Source organism: Canis lupus, chromosome 7 (genome assembly GCF_011100685.1).
Source record: "Canis lupus familiaris isolate Mischka breed German Shepherd chromosome 7, alternate assembly UU_Cfam_GSD_1.0, whole genome shotgun sequence".
In the NCBI taxonomy this organism is placed as follows: domain Eukaryota; kingdom Metazoa; phylum Chordata; class Mammalia; order Carnivora; family Canidae; genus Canis; species Canis lupus.
The window spans coordinates 35,406,888-35,420,938 of record NC_049228.1 but is presented as its reverse complement, the minus strand read 5'-3'; the positions used below and the strand labels follow the sequence as shown (position 1 = coordinate 35,420,938).

The following is a 14,051-nucleotide window of genomic DNA, read 5'->3' as shown; positions in this document are numbered from 1 at the left end:
GCCCCCGCCGCCTTCCGCTCGCGGGGTGCGCCCCGGGGTGGCGCGCCGGGCTGCGGAAGGGGCGTGGCCTCGGTCCGGGTGGCGGCGGTTGCCGCCACCGGGGCCTCTTCCTGCGGGCGGTGCTGCGGCGGCCGGCCTGCGCGGGGCAGTCATGGGCGCCCGGTGAGCGGGCTGTGGCGGAGAGCGGGGCGGGGCCTGGCTGGAGGGTGGCGGCCCGGCGGGGGCGGGGGCGGGGGCGGGGGCGGGGCCGGGGCCGGCCTCTGGCTCCTTCTTCCTCCGCATGTGGCTGGCGGCCGCAGAGCGGTTGAGTTCGCGCACTCCCCGCCGCCCGCGTCCCTCTCGGGCTCTCCTCGCGTCACTGGAGCCATGGCGCTCGCCGAGACCGACGCGGCGGCCTCGTCCCTGCCCAACGGCGACTGCGGCCGCCCCGGGGCGCGGCCCGGGGGAAACCGGGTGACGGTGGTGCTCGGCGCGCAGTGGGGCGACGAAGGCAAAGGGAAGGTGGTGGATCTGCTGGCGCAGGACGCCGACATCGTGTGCCGCTGCCAGGTGAGGCGACCGGGCTCTGACGGGAAGCCGGGCCCCAGAGCGCGGGCGCGGAGCCCGGATCCGTCGTCCAGAAGGTGTCACCTTGAGCTTGCCTCCTCGGGGCTGCGGCGACGTGGGGCCATGGCGGGAGGTCCGAGACCCCCGACCCGCTGTCTCGGGGTGTGGGGTTGCGGCGGCCCCGGAGGAAGAGCAGGGGTGACCGGGAGCCTCGCAGAGATGCGCGAAGCCCCGGCAGCTGCGGTTTTCCGTCTGGGGGCCAGTGCCCAGCCCCGAGCCCGGGGCCGCGGTGGCGGGCAGGATAGGGTCCGGGTTGGAGGAGCTGCCGCCCGAGGCCTGCTCCCGACTCCGGGCGGAGACCCCGCACGGCGCAGAGCTCCCCCCTCCCCCCAATCTCCCACCCAGCGAGAGCGAGTGGCAGTGGATTGTTCCAAAGCGTCCGAAAACCCCCGCGACCCCCCCCCCCCCCCCCCACCTGCAGGCCCCCGGCGCCCAGACCGCTGGCTCCTCGCTGGCTGCTCGAGTCCACTTTGTGGTCGTGAGAGCCCTCCGCCGGGCCGTGGACCCTTCCTGGCCGCGGTCTGCCGCTCCGTACCCGCGTGTTCATAGTACGGGTAGATTATTCCTGCCCGTTGGTCCCAGAGGAAAGAATCCCGGCTCTTTCGCGAGCGAGGCAAGTAAACACACGGTTGTCAAATCTGGTATTTAGAACTATATTTACATTGTTAGGCTCCCCGGGAAAGTGAACTTTCGGGAAATGGATTGGTAATGTACTTCCTACCGGGAGACACGTGGTTTTCAGTGGAAGCTTTCTTCCTATTTGTCGCTCTTCAGAAGCAGCCTCTAGGCTACGCCTTTGTAAGGGCTCTTAGATAACTATTACCAATTTCAAAATGCGAAATAACCATTGAGCAATAACCATTTTGAAAACAAATTGTAACGCATCTGAAGTTGACTGCTGTTTATCTTGCAAGAGGGCTGGGCACTATATGATGGTGCCATGCTCCGTGCGTTCTAACAAGTTAGTAGGCCCGCTTGACAGAAAGCTTTCTGCCTGAAACCGAATATCATTTTAAGCACGCAGAAACAAGGTAATCACAAGTACAGAAAAAGCTAAATGCAGGGATTCTGATTTATCTTGTTTTGTTTTTGAGAGCAGAGACTCCCCCTGCCCATTCCTTAGCTAAGATAGTTGTTGCCTCTTGGTATCACCACCAGCACCACCACCTCTCCCTACCTTCAGATCTTTATTCCTCCACCCCTCTGCAGACACACTGATCTTACTTAATACCTTTCTCCTAAGTGTGTTTCCATGGAAGTCCTGCCCCCACTGCCTTAGGAGCTCCTCCAGAAGCTAGCTTTCACCTTACTTTTGTCTTAAAACCAGGTCTGGCCATGTATAGGGAAAGAAGTATGGGAATACCTAACTCTCCCTGGGTAGAAAGAGAGACTGGGCCTGTTGGTCCCCTTCCATGTTGTTCCTGACATCTTCCTTTCCTGGAAATAAATAGCAATTAGGCCGAGTTGCACCATGGGATGTAAGAAGGTTTGGAGAAAGTAAGGATCAGTAGCATTTATTCTAAAAGATCTTTGATTCTAATAATTCTTTGAAAAATAGTAGAATTAGTGTGTAGATTAGAGAAGGTGTTACTATGTTTTCTTGAACGGCCTCTTGAAGAAGGTCAGGGACCAATCTCATCTGATGCCCTTGGAAAGCCTAGAGAGAAGTGATTGAGAAGGAGCCAAGCTTGGCTTTAAACTAACTGTTCCCTGATGATAGAGAAGGAACATTTGAGCGACCCTGTTAGGTAGACTTTCCTCTCCTGTAAACTTTGACTTAACTGCAAACTTTATATAGTTCTAAAAACTTCATATTCTAGTGCCTTTTAAGAACTTATCGTTAGGATTTTTACTAGTTTTATTAGTGAAAGTAGATACAGAATGAATAAAGCATGTGTCTTGTGGTTCACCTTCGTAACTTAGTTGGTCAGCCCTAGCTAGTAACCTGACTTCTACTTAATGAAGTTATCCTGGCTTATAAAACTAAAGAATATGAAATGTTAAAATTCTTAGTGAGTGTGTATAAAGCACTGGGGAAAGTCAACATTAGAAAAGACATTTTAAGCTTAAATTGTCCTGTTTGATGATTTAGGTTCTCTGTGTTACTGAAAATATGTACTTTGTTAGAGCTTAATATGTATTTTTTGGTCATATTCATGCCAAAACCTCAAATTTTATACAGATTGATCCTTTAGGAGTGGCATACACATAATGTATCCATAGTTTAACAATGGAATCATAAGGAATTTTTTCCAAAAGAGATTTTTTAGAAGAAAAACTGACATTGCATTTAATTGTATATTTTAACATGTCAAATGCCTTTTGGAAAGAATAGATGCAAAGCTATTGGCATTTTCATCATCACTGCACTTAAAACTGTATTTCAGATTCAGGATTTACACGGAGTTATTTATTTGGTAAATTCTCTAGATCCATAGGTAAGTGTGTAGGACTTGCATCAAACGACAGCCACTAGAGATATCTTAATTTTATGAGTCTGAGGCACTGCCTACTGTGCTAAGAAAGGCACTGAGATATCTTAATTTTAAATTGATGTCTTTTAAGAAAAAGAAGTAGGCATAGGACCAATCCCAGGCCTACTTCATTTATCCAGCAATCACATAATGAGGATCCACAGGTGATACTCTTCGGGGGACCACTTGGCCCCAGAATTCAGAAGCTGAAAAAAGGCAGGGATTGTATCCACAAGGAGCTTACAGTGTGCTGAACAACTCCATAAGCAAGTATGGCCAGGGTGGGAGTAGAGAAGGATACTACTAGTACAGGTTTTTCAGAGAGTTAAAGTATGGGCATAGCATAAAGGTAGCTTTCTTATGAAGTCTGTTACTGTCTTCCTCACCCCCCACAAATCCTCCAAAGTAAACTGTTAAGCTTTATTGTCTTTATTTTGTTGGTGGAAACTACAGAGATTTTAACTGTTGGACTTTCTACTTCTTAAGCAAGGGCTTACTTACTGTCTCTTGGAAAGCAAACATGAGTCTTGGAAGTTGCTTGTGATTGGGAATAGCTAAAACAGTATTTCCTTTCTTTGTGTTTTTCCCCCCCAGGGTTTTAAAGTTAATATAAAAAGAAAATATTAACTAAAGTTAATTATAAAGGGAAAGTCTATCTTGTCACTAGCTATATATATATATATATATATAAGGTTGCTGTAAAATAAGTACAATGAAAAAAATGTTAATTTGTAGCTAGATGCATCCACAAAGGCTCTGAAACCAGCTACTACTAAGTAAAAAAAAAAAAAAAAGTATAAAAGACCTAACAGTGGCAAACTGAGACTTTCTCTTTGGAATTATCAGAAAAATTGAGAGATAATTTAAAAGGGATAAATGAAATGTCTTGACTTTACACAGCTAAAATGACCTCCCAGACCACTTCCCATCATTTGGAAGATGGGATAAATATTTAAGGTACACACCATTCTTCCAGGTTTATAACAGTTGCTGTTTCTGTGCCCCCATCAGTTGTTTTTTTATATAGTTCATAGTATTTCCTAATACTATGTGGTGTACTGAGTTAAATCTTCCTTTCTTGGATTTCTGTATTTTCTCTACTATGTTTTCTCAAAAAGAGGACTTCATTCTTTTTTTGTTGTTGTTTTCTATAGCACCAAGTACTCTGTAAGGCAGAGAGGAATACTCAACAGATATTTATTAGGTAACTGGATCACCTCTAGAAATTTCTTTGAAACCAGTAGTTTAATAACCTTTTCTTGTAAATTATTAAAATCTCCCTGGATAAATTAACTGGTTGATGGCATGAGTCTAAGGTGGAATCCCCAGCATTTGTTGGATTAACATTTGTTACTTAGTATTTTAACTAGTACTTATATTGTATCATTATGTTCAAAGGCTTTAATAATTTATATTAAAGTCTTATCTCTTTTATCTGTTTGAAAATAGATAACTGATATTTGCATATTTTTGTGTATTTCCTCAACATATTTTGGTTAAATGCCATGTAATTCTAGTAATTGTTTTTGTCTGCTAAGGGCAGTATATCTGAAAGTTTATTTAATGAGGATGTCCCAAGTTGTTCACTATGTAAGCCTGTTTTATTGATATACATAATGTGTAGAATTTTGTCATTTGGATATACTAGTACAGTAGTATGTAACAGCATATGTAATATATAACTTCTTAAAAATGTCTACTCTTGTGGTATAAATTTTTAAATTATGAGATCACCTTAGTGGTGTCTGATCAATATTATTTTGGTTCTTTAATTTTGGTGGGAATGTGTGGGTTAGTTGGGTAATTTCAAGTTATCTCTAGGACAAACTGTTGCCCAGAACGAATCTAGAGTGAAATGGTAAATTGGATGCAATTTTAGCTATATTATCTTTTGGGGACTATGTCAGATTTTTGACACTAAAGATCACTGTAGATGAGCCATATACCAATAAGGAAGATTGGTAAATATTGGAATACCTCTACTAGTGGAAAAAGGGATTTTGAGGTATTTAGTATTGCCTGGCAAACACAATTGAAAAGAGTAAATAGTTCCCAGGGCTACTCCGGCTCCAACATGGGTTGGTTCTTTGCACTGAACTAACTTTTAATTATATTTAATTCAATGCAATAGAATTCTTGTAAAAATGGGATTTTTGACCGTATCAACCTTTTTAAAGGAAGGGTTTTATTTATGAGAATTCTTTTTTTACTTGAAATCTGTTTAATTTTAGTGTGTTTTTAAGAGGATGTCTTTATAAATAAAGAATAGGTGGTTTTTAATCAAGCATTTACAAAGAGCTGCATAACACATCATTGGTTTATGCAGTTTTCGGTTGTAGGTCTGATCTTCCCATCTGTGACCCTCATTTAGTGTGTATATTAAATTTAGGTACCTAGAGTCTAAAAGCTTCTTGATTAGGACCTAAGATTCTCCAAAGCTTTTCATTATGTGTGTTTATCTGTGTAATGAAACTGGAAGGTAACTATAATAATGTAAGGTAAAGCAGGTCTCTTAAGCCTTTAAAAGGTAACTGAGCAGTGTGCTTGGATGTCTTTGCTAAAAAGAAATTCAGATACCCTGTATATGTTTTCTCTTCCTATCCAGTGTGTCTGGTTACCCTTGAATGGTTTAATTGATCAACTTACTGGTAGTAACTTAACCTGTTCTACTTTGAAATCACAAGCTAATTGCAGTTATATATGACTTTTCATAAAACTACAGTCATTCTTGGGGGACCTGGGTAGCTCAGTCAGCTAAGCATCCACCTTTGGCTCAGGTCATGAGCCCAAGCTTCCTCCTGGTTGAGCTCCCTGCTCAGCAGGGGGTCTGCTTTTCACTCTCCCTTTGACCTCCTCCCTGGGTCCCCCTCCCTGCTCATGTTCTCTCTTGCTTTCTTTTTTTTTTAAATTTAAAAAAAATTTTTTTTTTATTTATTTATGATAGTCACAGAGAGAGAAAGAGAGGCAGAGACACAGGCAGAGGGAGAAGCAGGCTCCATGCACCGGGAGCCCGATGTGGGATTCGATCCCGGGTCTCCAGGATCGCGCCCTGGGCCAAAGGCAGGCGCCAAACCGCTGCGCCACCCAGGGATCCCCTCTTGCTTTCTTTTAAATAAATAAAATCTTTAAAAGAATAATCATCTTTGTTTATAATTACTTTATTGCTGTGGATTGACAAATGTTTTCCTTTTGGCAAATAGTGAAATGTTTCATCTAGAAAGATACAAGTCTTCTAGTTTTTACCAAGAAACCAGCACAGGTAATAAGCATTATCTCAAAACATTGTTAGGTTTCTAAGATGTTTTAAGACTCTAGGCAAGAAATAGGGACCCCTTTTTGGTTGCCGGAATAATTGTGAGGCATGACGTCTGAGGCATTTGCTGCTCTGTGCTGTCATCCAGAGCAGTAACTGTTCTGGATGGATGTTCACTTTGAGGTCTCTATGATTATAGTACAGTGTTCTTGTATTCAGAGCAGACAGGACAAAGAAAAGACATAGACCTTTTTAGAGGCCTGAGTAGCCTGAGAAATGCCTCCAGGCTGTGTGTATGAAATTGCTAGCCCTGGACTCTTAGGCCTCTACTGTTGCTGGCAGAGACACCATTGTTTGAGGTTTAAACACTGCAGGAGGCTGTTGACATGTCTTTACCTCCTCTATCACAGCAGGAACTGGGGGAGGGGTAGTTTGGGGAAGAGGAAAACCTCATAGCAAACCAAGTTAAGAAAGGGAGTCACTTTTTTTTTTTTTTTGAGTCACTTTTGCAAACTAATGTCATTTCATTCCCCTTCCAAACCTTTTTCCTTTTTTCTTTTTTAAATCTTCCCTAGACCTTTGGAGCTTTTAATTAGAAACTCCCACATATCAACATTTCCTGATCCAAACTTTTATTCTAGAGTTGGGCTTAACAGTCTCTGGTTCCCTCAGAACCAGACATTCCTTAAGCTATGGAAAGAAAATATCTTTTTTTCTTAATATTAAAGCCAAATTGGTAAGTATACAGCTGAGAACAGTTACAATATAACTAAATACTATTATATCATTTCTGTAGTATTTTAGAGGTTTGTTGCTGACAGCATAAATATTAAAATTTGAAGTTAATCATTTTTTATATTTATCACCAGGAGAAGATGTGAACTTTATAGAGAGCCAGCTGTATACATACCATGTTGCAGTTAGTGCTGGAAATCATTTGGATTCCTTTGTTTGCAAGCAGTGGAGAGAGACTATCTTAAGCAAAATGGAGATTTGTTTGAAGCAGGGACGGGATGGCCAGTTCTTAGAGTGGCCTCAGGTAAAGGTAACTCCTGGGATCTCAGTAGGCAGAACTGGCAACCTTTTTTTTTTTTTTTTTTTTTTTAAGTATGCTGGGGCGAGGGCCTGGCAGTCCCTAAACTAACTGCTGGCCTTACTACTCAAAATCAAATTCCCAAGAGGGGAGGAGCTTGATTGTCTCAGGCTTGGTTGGATCAGGTTTCCCAGTATGGATCAATTACCAGGGCCAGAGGGAATGATTACTGATTTGCAAAATAAGGGGTTTGGGAGGAGAGGGGGGAAGAAGACAGACTGAACAAATAAAAAGTACAAATGACTGAGAGTTAATTTCACGTAGGAAAATACGGAAGGAGGAGATATTCTTTCTGGGTTATTCTTTTTTGTGACTTGTTCACTAGCAGTCTGATATACTGTAGGTTTTTCTAGAGGGAAGAATGTTTGGAATTAAATAGGTTCTTACTGTTTTAACTATAATGAAAACGAGCTATCTCAGTATGTTTAAAAAAAAAAAAAAACTATACAGAGGCGCCTGGGTGGCTCAGCGGTTGAGCGCCTGCCTTCAGCCCAGGGTTGATCCTGGAGTCCCAGTATGGAGTCCTGCGTCTCGGGCTCCCTGCCTGGAGCCTGCTTCTCCCTCTGCCTATGTCTCTGCCTCTCTCTCTCTCTCTCTCTGTGTCTCTCTAATGGATAAATAAATAAAATCTTAAAAAACAAAACAGAACAAAACTATGCATCAGAAACTTTGATTTTTAGTTTTGAGAACATAGAAATTTTCGTTCTGGGTTTTTTCCCCCCCATCATCATGTTCTAGTTTATGTCAGTGAGACACATTTTTTTTCAGTCATTAAGCTTATTTAATATTTTTTCTTACATTTAATATTAATGTAAGAATAATAGTCAAAATGAAGGAAATGTTTTGTGACTGATGAGACCTGATTGGGTTTTTTTCCTATATTTATTTTTTAATATATTGAATTTGCATTTATTCTTGGTATTCAGTATAGAAAAAACCATCAGTAAGGCATAAATTTATATTTTTCCTCAAAGAAACTTGCCACATAATATGCAGTCACTTTGGGTTCATGCTGGTTTTTTTGTGTCTTGGGGTTTTGGAGGGTATATTTCAAAATTTAAAATGTTTAAAAAATTAAGACATCTGAGAATTTGTTAAGAACTATTTTCTCTCTTGATATGATTCTCTTGGAAACAACATAATTGCTAGTCCACAGTAGTCTGTACTATTTACATGGTACTCTCTGGCCTCCCCAGTTCTACTTACGAGAATTATTAAACATGATTAAACGTATGTGTTCCTGCTACTTGTTCTGTCACACACTCATAGAGTTACCCATGTGAGAGGCAGTACTGTCACAGATGTAGAAGCCTGCAGCTCAGACTGTCTGCCCTTGTAATTCACTGGAGGGGGTGGGTGGGAGGGTGAGGTGGTGGTTGGCAGTGGTGCTCTATGGAAACCTTGTTCTGCTGTTTGCTGATACATGTGACTTCTCCTTGGACCAGTATAATCTGTGTTTGGAGACAATTGCCTGAGTTCTCAAGGTGGATTTTGTATATTCCACACAATTTATAAATATTTTAGGTTAGCATCCAAATGGACACTTCAAATTTGAAGCTTCATCTGTTGCATTTTGTAAAATGTGATGGTATACTAAAACTTCCTTCATGTATAGATCGCCTTGTCAAAAAACTTCTAATGAGTAGCTCCTTTTCACTTCACCTTGGGAATCTTTTCTCTGCACAGTTGTGTGTTTTAAGATTCAAAGCCGTATACCCCAACTCTCCTTAGGGCACTAATGACCAAACACACTAATAAGCACACTTACATTTTTCTTCCTTAGCTCCTTAATAGGATAATCTATGGTTATTCTGGGTATATTTAACCATATTTTCTTGCTCAACTAAATAGAACTTAAATGAGATTTAAATCATATTAGTAAGCCTTAATAGGGCATTGGTTATTATTGAAAAGGTTGGTTAATGTTGGAGTGAGCTCAGCCGTTCACTGAAGTAATTAAAGCCTTTTGCAGCCTGAACCATCACCTGTAAGCTTGGAAGAATTTACAGATTAAACCAATTTATCCCCCTAATGTCATCTATCACAATTGGGCACAACTACCTGCCTTACAGAAAGAAACATCTCTTTATTATGGTTACTGTCAATCTCAGTGAAGTATTATTTAAGAGAGCTGGGGTTTGTTACGCAATAAGAACATTATTGGGCACCACTAAGTAATTGTTTCAGCACAAGATTTATATTGCTATTTCTATAAAAATAATTTTGTGTAAGTTAGAGAGACTTACTTTAAAGGTCTACTCCAAAGCTTATGGTGTATCTTTTTTTTTAATTTGAGAGTGAACAAGTGCAAGTAGGGGGAGGCGCAGGGGGAGAAGCAGGCTCCCCACCAGCAGAGCGGGAAGCCTGACCTGGGACTCAATCCCAGGACCCCAGGATCCTGACCTGAGCTGAACGCTGATATTTAACCAATTGAACCACCCAGGCACCCCTATGGCGGAGTTTTTACTTAAGCAAATGATGGATTAAAAAAATAAACTGATTTTGCTTAGATAATTATACTTAACTTTTTTGTGTGACAAAGTTAACTAGTACTTTAAACAATTTTAGTGAAAATTTATTAGGCTTAGTGATTTAAAAAATTGAGAAATAATTCTACTAACATTAGCATCTTTGTAGGACCTTAAGAAATTTTAAGGAGCTTTATATTCTGAAAAGATTTTTCCTGAAAGTTTGGAGTAGGTTTCCTAAATCATAAAAGTTGTAATAAAAAGGCTAATATTGATAGAGATAGAGTAAAAGGAAAGTTAAAGAAACCAAGTAAGAATTGTCCTGAGTTTTTATTTTAGGACTCTATCAGAATGGGTGATAAACTTGCACAAGTATGGAGCAATAATAAAGTGTGTACCAAGAAGTGTATTGTGACATTTATAATGACAAAAGGTTGGAAACAACTGAGCTACTACCTCTCTTGAGGGACCAGATAAATAAATTACACGTGTCCACATAGGAAGCAATACATACAGTGTTGCTGTTGAAAGGAGGAGGTGGTTTGGTTTACAAGATTAGGAATGTGTGCTTAGATTTGCTAAGTAAAAACAAGCTGCCCAGGTGTATATAGTTTGCTACCATTTGTATGCATGGAATAAAACAATATGCAAGTAACTGTTTGCTTAAGCAAACTTAACCTGGAGAAGGACACCAAAAACTGGTGGCAACTGGCTGCCCTGGAGCTTGGAAGGGCAGGTGGGGAAAGGATTTGAGGAAGACTTCATTTTCACTGTGTATCCTTCTATGCCTTTTGTATCATATGCAGATGTTTCCTATTAAAAAATGAATAGGCAAGAGTCATTGGTGTACCAGGGGAGGAGGTATTGCTTATCACTCCTGCCTCTGCCCTCCTGTGTCTTGTGCTCTCCTGCCTGGTGTCTTCCTGACTGCAGCCCCCCCCCCCCCCCCCCCAGCTGTCAAGTCTTTTTATTTGTTTTGTTTTAAACACACTCAACATACACTACGTATGTTGCTCTTCAAGCAAGGAATTCGTCGCTTTTCATCCATGCAAAACAGTGTAAATCGGCATTTACTTTCTTGAGGATTTTTTTTCTGGAATTTTTTGTGAATTTGTGATTGGTGATGATTTGGTAAAAGTAAATAACATTCATTTTGTAAAAAATAGCCACGAGATAAAGTTAAACTAGTCATTCTCGGGAGACATAGTTTTGATTGGTATTTTTTAAAAGTCTAACCTGGATACTGTTAAAGTTTTTATTTGTTGCAAGTATGTTCCTGGTTTGTTTGCTTTAAACTTTTTGTTACTATCATGTAGAAGTTTAAACATATAATCAGTTGATTTGTGTTTTCTTCTGTGCTTTTTAAACTTAGAAAAATTACTAGTCTGCTATACCTAATTTTTATAATCTAACTTCATATCTTGCTTTTTAGTGACCATTTTAGGCATGAGCTTCATGGAATGGAAGTTTCATTATGGGTTTATAGTATGTTTCTCAGCTTAGAGATTCCTTCACCCAGCATATTACTTTATCCAGAGCTGAGTGGATTCAGGGATTGGTGCTAAACACACTCACAGGATTGACTTATAAATTTAAACATTAGAGTCTCGGGGTAGCCAATATTTGAGGGAGTTCCTTTGGAGATTTCCTAATTCATAAGTCCATGTATGAATACAAATTTCAGGTCACAAAGCTGCTTGACACCCTCCCTCTTTAGTACAACGGGGGAATTATGTGAATGTTTACATAAATTAGGGTAACTAGATAGATTACTTTGCTAATTTAGGGATTTTTCTGTGTTTGGATAAAATATCAATGGGATTTTAATTAGATTGCTACATGTTGAGGTACCTGAGTGGCTCCTCTGCCTTTGGCTCAGGTTGTGATCCCGGAGTCCGGGGGAGTTGGCTCCCAGTAGGGAGCCTGCTTCTCCCTCTGCCTAAGTCTCTGCCTCTCTGTGTGTCTCTTATGAATAAATAAATAAAATCCTTTAAAAAAAAAAAAAAAGATTACTACATGCTTTACAGAGTGCCGAGGATAAAATAACTAATTTGTTCCCTATACTTCTTTCACATTTTTTCTAAGAGGAGATACATCTTTCTCCTTTCTAGAAACCCAAATTCCTCAGTTTTCTAGGTCCTGTCTGGAAAGAAACACTCAAGATATTATGGTGGGGAAAGAAGAGAGGGTAGCCAAACTGTTGTGAAGCCGAAGCCTCTAAAGAATAAGTATTTGTGGCAAATATATACTTGGGTTTTCTTAGGTTATATTGACATTTTAGGAAGAAATTATTAATTCACTTTGGAACGGAGATGTGTTGTCATATTTATTGTCAGGTGCAATTTTCCCCTGTCTTGTATTTTCAGGGAGGAAATAATGCCGGCCATACAGTTGTTGTAGATTCTGTGGAATATGATTTTCATCTTTTGCCCAGTGGAATAATTAATCCAAATGTTACCGCATTCATTGGTAAGTGTATAAACTGATCCACTTGGGTTCTTTTCCCCTCTCAATTGATAATTGTATTTATTTTTCATCATGTGAGCTGATTTCATCTCTCACTGTTCATTGATCCCTTATTAAACTTGACCTTGGTACCCTCTGGAATATACCTAACTGGCTATTTTACAACTTTGTATTTTAGCATTAATGGTTTTTGTAATAATTTGCATTTAACTGAGGATGCCCTGGTGGCTCAGTGGTTGAGCATCTGCCTTCAGCTCAGTGTGTGATTCCAGATTCCCTGAATCAGGTCCCATCGGGCTCCCTGTGGGGAGCCTACTTCTCCCTCTGCCTTTGTCTCTGCCTATTTCTGTGTGTCTCTCATGAATAAATATATAAAATCTTTTTTTTAAAAAATTTGCATTTAACTGTAGTCATAGAGCATCAAGTCAGCTTTCCACACACTGATGCCCAGTAGGCAATACAAGAGGTGTTTCATGGATTGATTCTGAGCCCTTAAAACATGATGCAATCTGCAATCTTTTACTCTAGTTTTTTTTTTTTAATTTTATTTTATCTTTAAAAGTGCTAATGACAATCCACTAAGTTGATTTTATGACCACTAATAGGGTGTGATTCCCTAATTTGAAAGGCATTGATTTAGCATCTACTGTAACCTGGTTCAGTTTGCCTAGAAGTACATAACTTGGTTCTTTCAAAAGAACAGTTTCACTTGGTTTCAAAGAAGTTTCAAATTATACCAAATATAATGTTAATGTTTTATGCTCTATGTATTATGTATTTACATTACACTACTGTTTAAAACTACTGTTTAAATCCTTTCTGTGGTAACCAACTCCCTGATAAATCAGATGTCCCATTTGTCAAAGTCCTTCACTCTCACTATTCTAGATATATGGGTTATTGTAGATGTCCGTATTATGAGTATAGAGATTTAAGGTTGGGATTTCTTTGTTTTCCTTTAGGAAATGGTGTGGTAATTCATCTTCCCGGATTATTTGAGGAAGCAGAGAAAAATGTCCAAAAAGGAAAAGGTATGAAAGAATGACAACTTGGCCTGGGGAGTAGCTTCTTGTTTTTGGAAACTTGTTCTGGAAAGTTCGCTGGGATCTCATGCCAGACAAACTTAACATTTTGTCTTATACTTTAAAATTGCAGGTTAGGGCAGCCCAGGTGTCTCAGCAGTTTAGCGCTGCCTTCAGCCCAGGGTGTGATCCTGGAGTCCCGGGATCGAGTCCCACGTTGGGCTCCCTGCATGGAGCCTGCTTCTCCCTCTCTCTCTCTCTGTCTCTCATGAATAAATAAAATCTTAAAAAAATAAATAAATAAATAAAAATAAATAATAAAATTGCAGGTTATCATAGGACAAATATTTCAAGTCTATTAAATTGTATTCATTTTAATCAGTATTTTTATTTTTTTATTTAAATTCAATTAGCCAACATATAGGACATCATTCGGTTCAGATGTACAGCATGTGATGAGTACTGTTATATGCAACTGGTGAATTAGTAAACTCTTCATCTGAAATTAATCAGTATTTTAAACAAAAGACACATAATGTCATTGTGTACGCCTTGATTTTTTTTTTTTTTTTTTTTTTACACCTGGGTCATCTGCAGAGTGTCTCTTTAGGCTGTTGAATTACTGTCCGCTGGTGTTGAGACTCAGAGATTCTTGAGTTCCTTTTGTCT

At 40.2% G+C, this 14,051-nt stretch overlaps 1 protein-coding gene across 4 annotated transcripts in view; it reads left to right on the top strand.

The window, feature by feature from the left end:
• The window catches only part of ADSS2 (adenylosuccinate synthase 2), a 37,221-nt gene that overhangs the window by 1,433 nt on the left and 21,737 nt on the right, over window positions 1-14,051 (top strand). Inside the window, exons 1-4 of one of the 4 annotated variants that reach the window (XM_038542751.1) lie at window positions 423-549; window positions 7,203-7,372; window positions 12,261-12,363; window positions 13,323-13,391. In XM_038542751.1, the coding sequence (XP_038398679.1) occupies window positions 7,319-7,372; window positions 12,261-12,363; window positions 13,323-13,391 (226 nt within the window). In that variant the 5' untranslated portion in view covers window positions 423-549; window positions 7,203-7,318. Of the gene's footprint in view, window positions 1-271; window positions 550-6,257; window positions 6,340-7,202; window positions 7,373-12,260; window positions 12,364-13,322; window positions 13,392-14,051 lie in introns of those variants that run through there. The other 3 variants (XM_038542748.1, XM_038542750.1, XM_038542749.1) reach the window with 3 other exon arrangements.